This window comes from Rattus rattus, chromosome 8 (assembly GCF_011064425.1).
Source record: "Rattus rattus isolate New Zealand chromosome 8, Rrattus_CSIRO_v1, whole genome shotgun sequence".
Classification (NCBI taxonomy): Eukaryota; Metazoa; Chordata; class Mammalia; order Rodentia; family Muridae; genus Rattus; species Rattus rattus.
This window is the reverse complement of record NC_046161.1, coordinates 27,024,267-27,039,911: the sequence shown is the minus strand read 5'-3', so window position 1 is coordinate 27,039,911 and position 15,645 is coordinate 27,024,267. Positions and strand designations below refer to the sequence as shown.

Below are 15,645 nucleotides of genomic sequence, written 5' to 3'. Positions count from 1 at the left end.
ACCTGGGCTCGATCCCCAGCACACATACAGTAAGGGTGATGATGCAAGCCTTCGATTCCAGTGAATAGGAAGCGAAGGCAAGATAATAAGAAGTTTGAAATCATCTTTGGCTACGTGAGTTCAAGCCTAGCAGCTTAGACTATACAAGGCCCTGTCTCAAAACCAAAATAAGCAAAAACTCAAACCTTTAGGCCACTTCATTTCTCCTGCAGTCCACAGGCTAGATTTCACCAGTAAGTCTTAGACATCTTTGACTCATCCAGTTTGTCTGCCATGCATCCTGTGAGCCGCAGAACACTCAACAGACTTGGTCAAATTTGGGTTTGACTTTCTGGGATGAACACCACACGATATGACACATCAGAAATATATAGCACTAGGACACACAGTAAGGAGCCACCCCTCTTCAGTCACAGGAAAGCTGAGGTACTTGCTACCATCTGGGTTGTCCATCAAAACCCTTCTCATCAGCCTCCTTCAGGCTGCTACTGACAGCGTCATACTTCATCGGGGAATGAAAGAGGTGTTGTGTTTATTGTCTGGAACAGAAATTTCTCTCTCAAGTAACTGTCAAGGAACTCACTAAGCATGAAACAGGATGAAAGGCTTGCCAGCTTCCAGCAGGGATAATGGTGTGAGTGGTTCTGGTTGTCTCTCTCTGTCTGTCTGTCTCTCTCTCTTCCATCTTGCCTTCTCCTGAAACAAAGCCTAACCAGGCAACTCAATCTGGTTTAGAAACTGTGACTATCCAGTCTCTGCCTCCCAAGTGCTAGTGTTATAGAGGCACCAGCTCAACAACAACAACAACAACAACCCCTTATGATCGTTTTTTTACTGGAAATTTGAACAAACATTCTACTTGTGTGTGTGTGTGTGAGTGTGTGTGTGTGTGTGTGTGTGTGTGTGTGTGTGTGTGTGTGTGTGTGTGTGTGTGTGTGATATAATGAGTCACTACTATTTTGCTCAGGCTGGTCTTTACCAGGTGGACTCAACCAATCCTCCTGACCTCAGTGGTATATGCTTACCTTTCAAATCTTCCCTAGCCATGGACTTTTTATTAGCAGACTATGTCAATATACTGACTGCAGTGTTAGTGTCACATTCTGTTCACTTTCTCTCCATTAGAGAAGTTGGAGAATGTACATACAAAACCAACACTCAAGGCGGCATAGGGGTAGAAGGACACTGCAGGAACATGACAGCCACCTTATTACTACCAAATGCCACAAAGGGCTTTTCATTACCTGTTGAGCTGTGGCATCCTGTTGGACATAAGCTACCTGGGCTGGATCTGTAAACAGAGTCTAGAGAAAAACAAACATATCAATAGATTAAACTGCTCGCCTACACAGGAAACCCTGACTGTGCTGAGCACCAGCTCTCAGGAGTTACCTTGACTCACAGCTAGTAATCCTTTATTAATGCAGGAGAGAGACAGCATGCCTGCTCCTGGCTACAGCCTTCCCTTCACAGGGCTCCAGAGACTGAAGACCCCAAAAGGCTAACAGACTTTAGTGCTCTACTCTCGGGCAAATCCCCTCTTGAGGTTGAATGTCCCAGTTAATTAAAAAGGCACGTCATGCTAACATGAAGGCATGCCGTGAAGGAAGTGCACCACTCAGGCTCAAGTCCACGCACGGGGAGACCTGGGAGTGGGTGAGAACAGACTGAGAGGTAGGAGCACACCAGAGTGTCAGGAATACGGGATGATAAGCTATTACCATAGAAATGTGTTTATCGTCAGAAAAGTAGAAAGAACAGTGCAGTCTGTTCTTTTTTAACAAAAATGTACAGTCTGTGGATTCTTTTTTAATAAAACCAATGGGTACAATAATGACAATTAGGAAGTTTAACCATGATAAACACATAACAACTAGAAAAGGAGAATTTCCGTATGTTACGGCTAAGACAACGTCAGTATCTCCAACCCAGAGAAGTCACTCTGTCAAATCTTTTGAAAGATTTTGATTTGCTCAATATTTTCATAAACCTATGGGAATAAAAACTGAATTCCAGAGGAATTGGTATAAGAAGTTGAGATTTCTTCACTTTGACATTTTAAAAATTATGGAAATTCAGACATTTACTTAACCTTCTAATAAACGAGCACTTGCAAACAGGCCACTCTTTACACTCTGATGTACTTCTATAGTCAGAGGACTAACACTAAACCCAGGCATGCAAAAGTACCACCTGAACACTGACAAGTCCATCTCTGTACAGACTGGAAACGTATTCATGAGGTGAATCCCATTTTTTCTTAGCAGTGATGTGAGGCTCTTGATGAAATATTACATAAAGACAATTTTATGTCCAGGATCCTACTATAAAAATATGCATCTAAAAAAAATGAGGGGCTGGAGAGATGGCTCAGTGGTTAAGAGCACTGGCTACTCTTTAAGAGTTGAATTCCCAGCAAATTACATGGTGATTCACAATCATCTACAATGGGATCTGACGCCCTCTTCTGGTGTGCTGTTGTACATGAAGATAGAGTGCTCATATACAATAAATAAAATAAATCTTAAAAAAAAAAACAAAACAGCAAATGAAGCCAGGCGTGGTGGTACATGCTTTTAATCAAAGGACTCAGGAGGCAGAGGCAGGCAGATCTCTGTGAGTTCATGGCCAGCATGATCTATATAACTCCAGCCCCTCATTTTTTTTAATGCTTTTTTTTTTTTTTTGGTTTTTTTCGAGCTGGGGACCCAACCCAGGGCCTTGCGCTTCCTAGGCAAGCGCCTACCACTAAGCTAAATCCCCCAACCCCACATATTTTATAGTAGGATCCTTGATATGAACTCTGCCAGGGCTGTGTGGAAAATCCCTGTCCCCTGTGTCACACACTGACTATAGCCTCGGCCTTCATTAGTATATGTGAGCACAGTATGGGTATGTGGGACCTGTGTACATGTACTCTATGAAACACATGTATACATGTAACACATTATAAACACTTTATACACTGTAAAGTGCCAAAAATATTTGTGGAATATTTGTGTCTTTTAAAAACTCCAAGTCAGACAAAAAAAAACAAAAAACAACAACAACAAAAAAAAAACAAACTCCAAGTCAGTGGCAAAAACTAGAAGCTATATTGTAGAGTTTTTGTGAATATACGCCATGACTTCTATTCTAGTCCTATCAACCAGTAAGTTACTAGCAAACAATAGCATAAGCTGGTAGTGATGCTGTGCTCGCACATTTAACAGAAATGATCTGTATGCTTTCATTGAGCCAACTTGGATTTAGCTTTACATATATGTAATAACATACAGACCAAATGCTTGGTTCTGGATACTCAGTAAACGTAACAAATTGGCAACCACCTCAGTGGTCACTGGAGAGAAAGGCTGACATGAGACTGGAGTGCTAATTCATTTCTGCATTTAATTTAAATAAATGTACCATCTCTTTTATTGCCAAATTAGTTATACACTCCTTGAAAGCATATATCATATCAGAATGTTTACCAAATCAAAGATCTAGGACAACAACTGACCCATAGTAAACATAATTATTAATTAATATAATTAATATTATAATACTAATATAATAACATATTATTAATTAATATAATTAATATTATAATACTAATATAATAACGTATTATTAATTAATATAATTAATATTATAATAATACTAATATAACAACATATCATTAATTAACAAACAAGTCAAAAACCTGTGCAGCTTCCACTGGGTGGATGTACACCAGTGTGTGCTCTGGACCGTCCACTGACGTGTAGGAGGCACCATCTGCCGTATACACCACCTGCTGGGGTGGACGGACTTGGTCGTCAGTGTATACGATCTGAGCCACGGTTCCGGCATCCGGAACAAAGTGCACCTGGGGAAAAAGCAGTCAAGTATGGAGCATCTGTCTTTATAAAGCAAAATCAAACTCACAAAGGCACATGGCCAACCAAGCTCAGCTGAGCTGAAACACCCCTAACACAAGGAAAGCAGCCCAGTGTGCCTTCATCCATGCTAAGCTAGAGCCCAGAAGGCAGGATCCACAGACCTTGTTGGTAATTTACTGCTTAATGTCAGAGAGCTGACCTGAATTCTTTTGCCTTAAAAACCCAATGCAAATAGATAACTTCTGATGACTCACAAGGGGACAAATAATTGATCCTGGAAAAGCAACTGTAGATTCTTGTATGACACCACTGTTAAAATACAAAACACACACTGCTGTGTGATACAGACCTAAAAGCAATTGCTTTCAACACATCATAAAAATTCTAGTTTATAATGAATACTGCTTTTCAGCAGACACATTAAAACAAGGTCACTTTCACTCCTCCACGCTGTTTCCTATGTGAAGGACATACTGCTGCGTGGAGCAAATGAGGAAATGTCACTGGGTCGATGATGTGGTGTGACTCCTCCCTGCTAAGTAAAGACGCAGAAGAAAACCTTAATGAAGCACTTTAAAGTGCTCCTGGTCAAGTAGATCAGCTGTGCACAGGGAAGCATTCGTCTGTGTCCTAAGAGAACTAAAGAATTGAGTTGTACAAAGTCCTCTCCGAGTGGCAACAGAACACTGCCTCTATGGAGGCCCCAGCAGGGCAGAAACAGAGAGACTACAGGTAGACAACCACAGCATACATCTGGGGCAGAAATAATTAATGTGCTGACATCCTGGGTTGGCATTCTTACTTTACTGACTTGCCACTGGTCCTAATGTTTCTACGGCAGTTTTCTCCAGTAGGAAATGATAGAATTCACAAATGACACGTAAACTAACTTAATGCCCAAAAAGAATGCTGGAGGCCAAGTGTAACTGAGCACCCCAGGAGTACAACAGACTTCCTCTAAGTGACCAGTCTGTCTGCTATATGCCTGCAGTTTCCGCCTGAAGATAAAGCTCACGCATGGGGAACTAGGCTCCCCAGCAGATCTGCAGAGCTTTCACTGCTGTGAGGTAACCTTGTGACTTCCCATTTATAATCTTCAGCTCTCGACTTTCTCATGCATACCAAAGCTTTAAAATGGGGGGCAGACATTTTCCTCAAAAAAAGAGAGAAGGCTAAGCTTTTCCACTTGTCTTTTCTCACTCAGTCTATACAGTTTGCAGAACATGGAGCAGAAAGGACTGAAATTAAAGAATGCAGGGGGGGGTTTGGGGATTTAGCTCAGTGGTAGAGCCCTCAACCCAAAGCCCCTGGTTTCGGTCCCCACCTCTAAAAAAAAAAAAAAAAAAAAAAAAAAAGAATGCAGGGGGGCTCCTGACTGCAGATCCCCACAGGCAGGGACCCTGATCAAAATACAGAACCTCACCCTCACAAAAACATTTCCTTTTGTCCCCCCGACCCCCTCTCTCAGTCTCACTATGTAGCCCTTACTGCTTGGAACTCACTAAGTAGATCAGGCTGTCCTTGAACTCATAGAGACCAACTGGCCCAGTCCTCACCTTTTCTCCTACTCTTGGATAAAGGCAGTACATAAATTAATGAAAGTAGTCATCAAAACAGTTTCCATGAGAAAAGCAGTGTTCTCAGTCATTGTGCTGAAAACACCTCTGAAATCACTTTCTCTAAATTTTAGACGGTAGCCTTTAAGTCATATTATATAATCATGGTTACTCATTACAGTGTAGATATCTCTTAAATTAAGTGATATCTGCATATTTAAATCTTCCAAGGTCAACTTTCTGATTTGACAATAATATATGGTTATACACTTTAGTGAAAAACTGGATCAAAACCTCACGTCTATCATATTGTTTAAAACTGAGTTTATGGGTCTAGCTTGCCTCCTGTTAGTATGTGGAAGGCAGAACCAGGCAGATCTCTATGAGTTCTGTGTCTTAAAAGAGAAGATATGTCACTTATTTTATAAACACACCTTAGGTTTCATTACTCATGGAGAACTGAAACTCTACACTGGCTACGGTAAAAGCAGCCAGTGAAGGCTTGAGGTTTTCGGGATCAGTAACACAAAAAAGGAGGAAAGTCAAGCACCATCTAACAGCCAGGTGCAGAGGCGAGGCCTACAGGGTGGATGAATTCTACCTCACCTGAAGGCTGCCTCAGTGAAGCTAGTGCTAATGCAGTCCTGCTTCTCCAAGCAAGTTCTCACGTCCACTCCCTCCCAGTCGCATTCAGAATAGAGACACAGACACTGCTGTGTCTCTAGCTGTCGGCATCTACCCAACTGAAACACTGCTGCCAACAGTGAGCTGGAGGAGGTCGTCCTTCACCTGTGCAGTGTTCTGTTCATGGTCTGCAGACGTTGGCCACACATGAGAGCTTTCATCTTTGGGATCCATCTTCTTGTTGGACAGCTCCAAGTCTGAACCACCTACAGCAGCAGCTCAGGACAGAGAGCACTCATCTGTCTTGTAGGTCCTGTACACGTGTGCTCATGGAGGGCAGGAAGGTCTCTACAGCGCCCCTGAGAAGAGACAGGAAAGGGACCCAGGTTTAAGTGGCTAGCTATGTTGTAATAAATTAGTTTCAACCACAAACCACAAAGAGGTTTTATTAAAAGGTAACACACCTTAGCAAAGGGTAAGAATAAAGTATTATTTGTGGTAATAATATAATATATTGCATACCTGCTATGTTTTGAACAATTACTAGATGTATGTTTATACATATGTATATACATGGGAACTATATATAGAATGCAAGCCTCATTATAAATATTGAAGGCAATCTTAGTTCTTTTCAGAAAAATTATTTTCCTGTGTATTAACTATAGGTAAGTAACAGACTTACGATCAATCGGATTGATGTGTAGTCCAAACTTGGCTTTTTGGCTGTTGTTGTTATTTTTGTTTTGTTTTGTTTTTTGGGTTTCTCTGTGTATTCCTCCCTGGCTGTCCTGGAACTGACTCAGTAGACCAGGCTAGTCTCAGACTCAGGCAGATCCACCTGCCTTTGCCTCTTGAGTGCTAACATAATGTTTGCTACAAATAAGCAATCACTTTTCAAAAAGTTATCCAGTTGTGTTACTGTCTCCTCCCTGCTTATCTTAAGCCTCTAAATTCCTTAGAGAGGAGGAGTATGTTTAGTTAACTGCTGACATAAGGAAGGACTTGGGTGATTTTTCTTGAGTAAAGATATCCTAGTGTGCAGAATGGGGACAGAGGAGAATGTCTAAGCCCAGAGGTGTGCTGAGATCACTTCCTAGAGGAGATGAAATGTAACAGATGTTAGGAAGAAAGCAAAAAAGGAGCAGGACAATCATTCCAATCTGAAGTGTCCTTGTTAAATCTTACTGGATCAAGAAACGGTACATGAGGGGTTGGGGATTTAGCTCAGTGGTAGAGCGCTTGCCGAGGAAGCGCAAGGCCCTGGGTTCGGTCCCCAGCTCCGGAAAAAAAGAACCAAAAAAAAAAAAAAGAAAGAAAAAGAAACGGTACATGATGTAAAACATCTGCAACTACATAGAGCAGGGCTTGGGAGTGGCTGGGCAGAGAACTGCTTTTTAGCATGTACACAAGGGAAAATACACGTCGTGATCACTCTGATTCTAAGAAAGAACAGCAGTAACCTTTAGCAATGAGGATGAGACTCACAAAGGCAGTTCCCACTAAGTCCCCAATACCAGTCGCAAACACAGCACAGTGTGGTAGCAGGAAATACACATTTGGTCTCTGTCCCCTTTACCTGGCAGGTAAATCTAATCCCTGGCCCTACAAAGGGTGCTAATGACACAGCTGACTTTGGCAGGCTGGGGAGGTTCACAATGGGTGTCACTTGCCAAGACAAGACTAAAAGATTGTGGATTCAGCCCTCTGTAATTGCCATCTGTCCAGTCTCTTCAAACACCTTCTTCTCAGTCGTTTTTTAGTTCCCATCCTGACATTCACCCATTGTCCTGTCCCAAATTCTTAAGAAGTGTGTGGGGGATGACACAACAGACTAAAGATTAAATTTAGCATCAAAGGTCAAAAATCAAACATAAGTCTCCAAAATGACATTTGCGCCAGCTTCAGGATAGCTTCCAGGAAGAAGTATGTCTGGAGAGAGCAGGATACCCTCCCCATGCTCTCTGTACAGAATCATCTGGAGTTCACTGGCATCCTTTGAAATATCCTTCACAAACCAGTAAAGTGTTCCCAGAGGTCTATGAGGCACTCTAGTGAAGAAATGGAAGTCAGACATGGGTGGGGAATGTCAACTTAGAACAGGCCATCAGAAGCACAGGTAAAACAACTGCCATCCCAAATAAGCAGCAGCCTGGAGGACTGAGTCACCAACCTGGGGGAGCTAAGGATCTCCAAGGAGACAGCATCTCACGTGGATGCAGTTAGTTGTTTTTTGTTTTGTTTGTTTTGTATTCTTTGCTTTTCTTTTTTTCTTTTTTTGGAGACAGGATTTCTCTGTGTAGCCCTGGCTGTAGACCAGGCTGGTCTTGAACTCAAAGATCCACCTGCCTCTGCCTCCCAAGTGCTGGGATTAAAGGTGTATGCTGGTTCTTAATGATATACGATTTTTATCTCTTGGCATCTGCATCTTAAATTCAATAAAACATGGAACTATTTGTGATCACACAGTATAATGGCAAATGTTCAAGAAATGGTCACAAAGCTTTTCACCTCTGGTGAACACTAAATACATTTTTTAGTACACAGTAAGCACTAAAGAGAAAACGTTGTCCATAGCTCTGCCCCATAGGACACAGCATCTATCGGGAGAGCTAAGAGCTAACTTCTCCATTCACTCCGCATGACACCTACATGGTAAAAACTGAGTGGTGGAGACTATGGAGAAAATAAATTTCTGGAGTGTTCAGCCTCCTCTAACTCCTCTAACTCCTCCAACTCAGTCATGTTTGAGTTCCCATCCTGCCCCACTACTCCAGAACCTTCTGAGAGTCCAGGAGAAGCTCCTGTCTCCACTGCCTACAACTATTGTAGAAAGGCTACAAGAAATCCAACTCTATAGTAAAAACAGCAGAACTGGCTCCACTATTTAAAACTGCCAGGGCTTGGAGAAGCCAATCGATTAGTAAAGTGCTTGGCCAACACACACACACACACACACACACACACACACAAAGCACTAAATCCAGTTCCTAGTGCCACATAAAACGAGGTATGGTGGTCCATGCTTATACGCACAGCACTCAGAGGGTAAAGGCAGGAGGATCAGAGGTTTAAGTCCTCCTTCACCACACAGTGAGTAGGAGGCCAGCCTAGGCTACACGAGACCCCTCCTCAAAAGAAAAAAGAGAAACTCCATGTCCATGGTTCTCAATCACCCTCTGATAATAGAACATCATGAAAGATTACCGTTTCCCTAGATATAAATTTTTTTAATCATTTGAAAAGCAAGATCAATCAAAAAGGATGCTACAAAAGCACTTGCCATGTAAGCCTGACAACCTTAGTTCAGTCCATAAATCCACTTAAAGGTGGGAAGAGAGCAACAACTCAACCAGCTGTCATGACGGCCAGGAATGTACCATGGTGTACACACACACACACACACACACACACACACACACAGATACATACTCACACATACACAATAACAATTTTAAAAAAACATTTTCTTAGAGTAAATATGGTGGTACTGGAGAGATGGCTCAGAGGACCTGGATTCTATTCTCAGCAACCACATGGTGGGTCACAACCATCTATAACTTTAGTTACAGGGGACTTGTTGCTCTCTTTTGGCTTCCTTGGACACCAATCACATGTCATGTACACATGCACATCCAGGTAAAACGCTAGTACACGTTAAACAAAACAAATACATATTGAAAAATAATAAAAGATAATGGTGCTAGAGAGAGGACTCAGTCCATAATGCTCCTGCCGCTGTGCTTTTACAAATGGTAATCTTGTTCCATGTTTTTCCATAATAAAAAGTTGAAATAAAAAATTCATGGATAACAAGCAATAATCACTATCCCACTTCTTCACGATGGAGATGGGATGTCACTGGCTCTTTTCTCACAACCAGGGATGAATGCGTGGCTACTAAGAAGCAGGAGTTGGCAGGTTCAAGCCTCCCAACCCTCCCTCTACCTAGCCAAACTGGCATTGTTCGCTCCCTACCATTGCAACCTCTTGGGCTCAGGTCTTGAACAGTGGCCAACGCCATCCTTCTGAAATTCTTGGAATCCAATCTGCTGCTTAGGCAGCAGGCTGACTATAACATCACTGCCCTCCAGAAGTGCAGCACACGGTACTGAACAGTAGGTAGCAGTGGCAGGAACAGCACTGCAGTTTACAAGTTTAACCTTAGCTGCACTCTTCACTTCTTGAGTTGTATTTGCACAGAGCTGGATCAGTGGAAGACAATGGTCTCAGGAAACACTGCAGTTACCTAAGGTACTGCCACTAAGAGACTTCTAGGAAGAAAAGAGGCGAAAGGTGAAGGAGATAGCAGGAGGGTAAAAGGATGCCCCTGTCCTGCTCACTGGTGAGAGGCACAGGCCATGCTGGCAACCTCGTTAAGAGCCAGCCACTCACATCCTCGTCTGGTTTCCTATTTCATAGTCTCGGGCTTTGGAGCTCAACTTATTTCTTGGATCTCTGACTGCTGACCTGATTCTCAAGAGGTTTGTGGTAGTTGTTTCTTTTTTATGCAATATTTAAGAAAACTCTGTGACACAGCTTAAATGGGAAATGACCCACTCCCCAACAGGCTCCTGTGTTTGACTACTTGGTCCCCAGAGGGCAGTGCTGTCTCAGAACTTTAGAATGTGGGGCCCAGCAGAAGGAAATAGGTCAGTGGGGAACAGAACTTAAGGTTTTATAGATAGGCCTTGCTTTTGTCCTTTGCTTCTTGATCAGCAAAATACAAGCAAGCCATTGCCAGGCCCTCCTCCCACCACAGAGCCATCTGCAAAATACCTTTCCCACCATCACATCCCTCCAGGATACATTGTATTCACTGAAACCTCGGCCAAAAGAATCCTTCATTCTTTGTGTTGCTTCTTGTCAGATATCAGGTCAAAGTAAGGGAAAAAGTAAGTCTCAGTACCAGCTCCTACCAAATACAGTTCTTTTCCTGGGGACAGAGCCCTGTGAGAGTGGCCAGAGAGAAGCAATGGGCTCAGTGCCAGTCACAAGGACAAAGTATTGAAGATAAGTAACTCAAATTCATCTCAGGCAGAATTCAAGGAGCTTACAGTGATCAACTCAGCTCATTAATTTAGTGCCCACACCACTGAAGGAAGTTGGTTAAATCTGGGGTTCAGAAACTGTATCACACAGAAATGTAGCACGCTGTGACAAGCCAGGCGGACAATGACACTCAATAAGAAGTGCTGCATTAAAGCTGACCACAAGTGCAGGAACAAAAAGAGCGTCTGTTCTCTTCACATTTGGAATGAGAGTTAAAGCCTCTGCATTTAACTGATTCCTGGAACAAATAACTTTAGAATCCAGGAAAGAAAGTATACTAAGCTTAGTTCCAACTGGTGAAAGGAAACTGAAGCAGAAATAAAATAGACAAACAACAGAGTAATACAAATTTCAGTACAAATTCCTTATTCTTCCTGTGAAGTGCAAGCCTATTTAATCCTTTGAAATGTGCTGGCTAATTTCATGTCATAAGCTTCTCGACTACATTAGCATGGTTTTGGGAGAGGAAACCTTAATTGAGAAAATACTTTCTCCAGACTGGCCTGTGGGCAAGCCTGTGGTGCATTTCTTGATTGATGGCAGATGTGAGAGGACCCTGGGCTGGTGGTCGTGAAATGTGTAAGAAACAGGCTGAAGCGGGGCATGGTGGCCCATCCCTTTAATCCCAACACTCAGGAGGCAGAGGTGGGCAGGTCTCTGCTTTGAAGGTCAGCCTGTTCTACAAAGCAAGTTCCAGTACAGCCAGGGCTACACAGAGAAACCCTGTCTTGAAAAAAGAAAGGAAGGAAGAAAAGAAGGAAGGAAGAAAGGAGGGAGGGAGGGGGGGAGGGAGGGAGGGGAGGAAGGAAGGAAGGAAGGGAGGAAGGAAGGAAGGAAGGACGGACTACTGTTGAAAAGTGGGAATGAGTAGTCACATGTATATACAACAAATACCAGTACCCTCCTGCCCATTGAGGTTTTCTAAGTGCCTTGAGAGAGCCTGCTTTATCTGCTCTTCACCTCAAGAGCTAAAAAGTTCTACTCTTGGTAAGACTCTGGAGAGAGGTTATCACCTCTAGTAACCCAAGAGCCCACTGTTCAAGTTGGGGTAGCCTAGTCTCTCCACCTGTGCAGCATGGTATCCATCACCACAGATAGCAATTTGACTCCAACTAGTGAGCTACTGGGAACCTAGAAGCAGAGTAGGAGGATACATGGCTAAAATAGTTCTCTAGATGCACTAGAAATAAAATGTAGACAATTTTTGCTAGGATATATATGCCCGAGAAGCTGAACACTTTCATAAAGGATTTCAGAAAATTCAAAACCCAGAAGAAGAAAGTGGTGGCTCATGTCTTTAAGTTTAGCAGTTGGAAGGGAGAGGCGGGCAGATCTCTATGAGTTCGAGGGCAGCCTAGTCTACAGAGCAAGATCTAGAACAGCCAGGGCTACAACAGAGAAACTGTCTCAAAAACTGAGGGGAGTGGTGGATACCGCTTAGTGAGAGAATTCTTCCATAGAGGATTTGATCCTCAGTCTGCAGGGAGAAGAGAGATTATGCCGTTGACTAATAAATTGTTTATCTGCTTTCTTTTTCTTTTTTTCCAAAACAGGGTTTCTCTGTGTAGTCCTGGCTGTCCTGGAACTCCTTCTGTGGACCAGGCTATCCTCAAACTCAGAGATCCACCTGCCTTGGCCTCCCGAGTGCTGGGACTAAACATGTGCACCACCACTGCCTGGCTTGGAATATTTCTATATAGCCAGAGAGGTCTAAAGTTAAGAAGAGTAAGAACACGACAGTAAGGGCTGTGGCATGTATCTACTGAGGGCACATTTAACAACAGGTATAAATGTCAACAATGAAACTGAAAATGATTGTTTCTGTCATAAAAATCAACAAAACCGCATCAGAAATAAAGTTTTATGCCATTGGTTGGGGATGGGCATTCAGAAAAGTGGTCAGACACCTGTGAGTAAGGGAAGGCAGATCAATTTTGGAGTAAACAGCCTTTTGAATTTATGACAGTGAGTAGTTTCTAAAATGGTTGTATAATGTAACTTAAAGAAATGTTCCTTGGGGAAACCTGTTGCTCCTGCAAAGGTCCTACAACTACATGGCAACTCACAACCACCTATAACTCCAGTTTTAGATGAGATACCCTCTGGCCGCCACAGGAACCTGCACACACACGGTGCACATAAACTCATGCTAGTGCACACACAGACAAAATGAAAACTAAATAGATCCAGATCTTTAAGGAAAGAAGGAGAGAATGAGGGAAGGAAGGAGAGAAGAAGAAAAGGAAAAAACAAAGGGAAGGAAGCTCGGTTCACCAGGCTAGAGAGATGCCTTAGGGACCAAGGACACCTGCTCTTGTAGAGGACCTTGGTTCGGCTCCCGGCATCCACATGGCCACTCACAACCCTCTGTAACTTGTAATTCCAGAAGATTACACACCTTCTTTTGGGTTCTGCAGGCATTGCACATACATGGTATATTCACATAGGTGCAGGCAAAACACTATACACATAAGATAAAAATCTTAAAATGAAAGAAAAAGTGTTCCTAACTGGTTTTTCTGACCACCATCAAGAAAGATATTATGTAACCACAAGAGAGATGAACTATGATTGAAAAACAAACGACACCACCACAGACAGACTGGAAAGCAGAGAAGAGAGGTGGGAGCAGGTAGGTGTGAAGTCCACTGAACAAGGCTGGGAGAGGGGCAGAGTCCTTCAAGCCCTTCTTGCAGGTCCATAGCTCCTTGCTTTCCTTGTGCACAAAAGGATTCTAGGATCATCACCTCAGGCTTTTTCTTCTAAGGAAGGCCCCTTTTCTCCTGTGAGAGTAAGAGCAGTCCTTTCTTCCCACCTCAAAGGAGGAAGCGAGCCAATCTTTCCTGTTAACCAGGGAATGTGGACTTTCCCCTTCTTGTTCAAATTGAACTTTTCATGTACCCAAAATAAAGGTGACTCCTCCCATCTCATTTCATAGTCTGCTCATGAGGCAGTAGGGCACCATCAAGTTCTTCAAAGAAATTTCTACCATTCACTCAGAGAAAAGAAAAGCCCAGGTGATGAGACTTGTTGGGGGTCTGGGCTGTCAAAGCTACATGAAGATCCTTGGGAGTTCAAAAGGGCTCTGTGTGAGTTCTAAGGGATGACAAACCTTGATGTCTGCCTTGGCGGGTTCATAAAGAGTAGCTGCTTGACTGATGAGATGTGAGGGCAATTTCAAAGAGAAAGCTGGCAGGTGCCTCTTCTGCTTTCAGGAGCAGAAGTGTGTGTGTGCTGTGGAGCAGCAAACTAGTGCGAGCATCTGAGTGGGGACAAATTCACCAAGCGCACACCCAGCTGCCGGGACAGACGGCCCCTCCCACAGGACACCTGTCTTTCTTCAGGCCCACTATCTCTGGTAGGCTGCACCATGGTTCCTCAAGGTCTGAGCTATTCTATGGCTGGTCTGTTGCCCAGAGGGGTCCACCTGAGGGCCAACCCTTCCAGTGTAGAGAGACAATTTCAAAGTATATTTGAGTGACTTGGCCCTCAGCTTCTGTGTGTTCAGGGACAGGAGACTACCAAACATCCCATTCTTCCAGTCACCTGGCTTCAGACCTCCTGCTGGGTCCCTCGCTCTGGAATGCTGGCCCCTGTGCCCTGACTGCTGACTTCCCCAGTCTGCTCACATTACCTGTAGGCTTCTCTGCCTCTCAGCAGCCCTGCTGACAAAATCCCCACCCCACATCTAGAAAGCATGCAGAAAACTGTGTCAGCACTCTGTTATCTTATGACTGTGTTTATAAGAAACTTTTGAACTCACCAATGTCAGTACAGGTCATCCCTGACAAGCACAACATTGCCTTATGACCTACTTGAAAACCAAAAAAAAAAAAAAAGCAAATAAGACAGGAGTGGACATATGGCCTCAGCAGGCAACAGAACATACTGTTTTGTCAAGGGCCTGAGTTCAGTTCCCAGCACCTACATCAAGTGGCTCACAACTCCTGTAACTCCTGTAACTCCAGCTCCAGGAGGATCCAAAGCCTCTAAGCTGGGTAGTGACCCCTATATACAGACATGCACATAATTCAAAAATAATTAAATAATTAAGAAAACGACAAAGGATCTAAGTAAACATTTTTCTCCAATATTTACAAACGGGCAATCACATCTGGAAAGATATTTAAGAGCTGGAGACATAGTTCAGTGGAACAGCAGGAACTTGAAGGCACAGCAGGACTGAAGGCCCTACATTCAATTTTCAATACTAGCGTACACACACACACACACACACACACACACACACTATCTCAAAGGAAATAAACACATAAAATCCCCAAGGGGAATAATGTGCTGAGAGATGTTACATAATTGAACCTTTGAAAACAAGACAAGCAGGACATGACAGTGCTTGTCTATATCCTAACACACAGGGGGGTGCTAGGAGTTTGAAATCAAACAAAGACAGAGTGTGTGTGTGTGTAGAAACTGTCTCAAAACAAAAACAAAAAGAAAAGAAAAACTGTAAGTGAACAAAGCCAGTCACAAAAGACTACTTATTCTATCTTTAAAGTCAGAACTGATAAGTGTACACACACAAAATGTAG

The 15,645-nt window shown here is 43.1% G+C and overlaps 1 protein-coding gene across 2 annotated transcripts in view; it reads right to left on the bottom strand.

Moving 5' to 3' along the window:
- Positions 1 to 15,645, bottom strand: part of Prdm10 (PR/SET domain 10) — a 100,732-nt gene that overhangs the window by 63,198 nt on the left and 21,889 nt on the right. For both annotated transcript variants that reach the window (XM_032909393.1, XM_032909394.1), the window contains exons 2-4: positions 6,209 to 6,402; positions 3,686 to 3,850; positions 1,245 to 1,304 (exon numbers count right to left, since the gene is read on the bottom strand). In XM_032909393.1, the coding sequence (XP_032765284.1) occupies positions 1,245 to 1,304; positions 3,686 to 3,850; positions 6,209 to 6,277 (294 nt within the window). In that variant the 5' untranslated portion in view covers positions 6,278 to 6,402. The remainder of the gene's footprint in view (positions 1 to 1,244; positions 1,305 to 3,685; positions 3,851 to 6,208; positions 6,403 to 15,645) is intronic.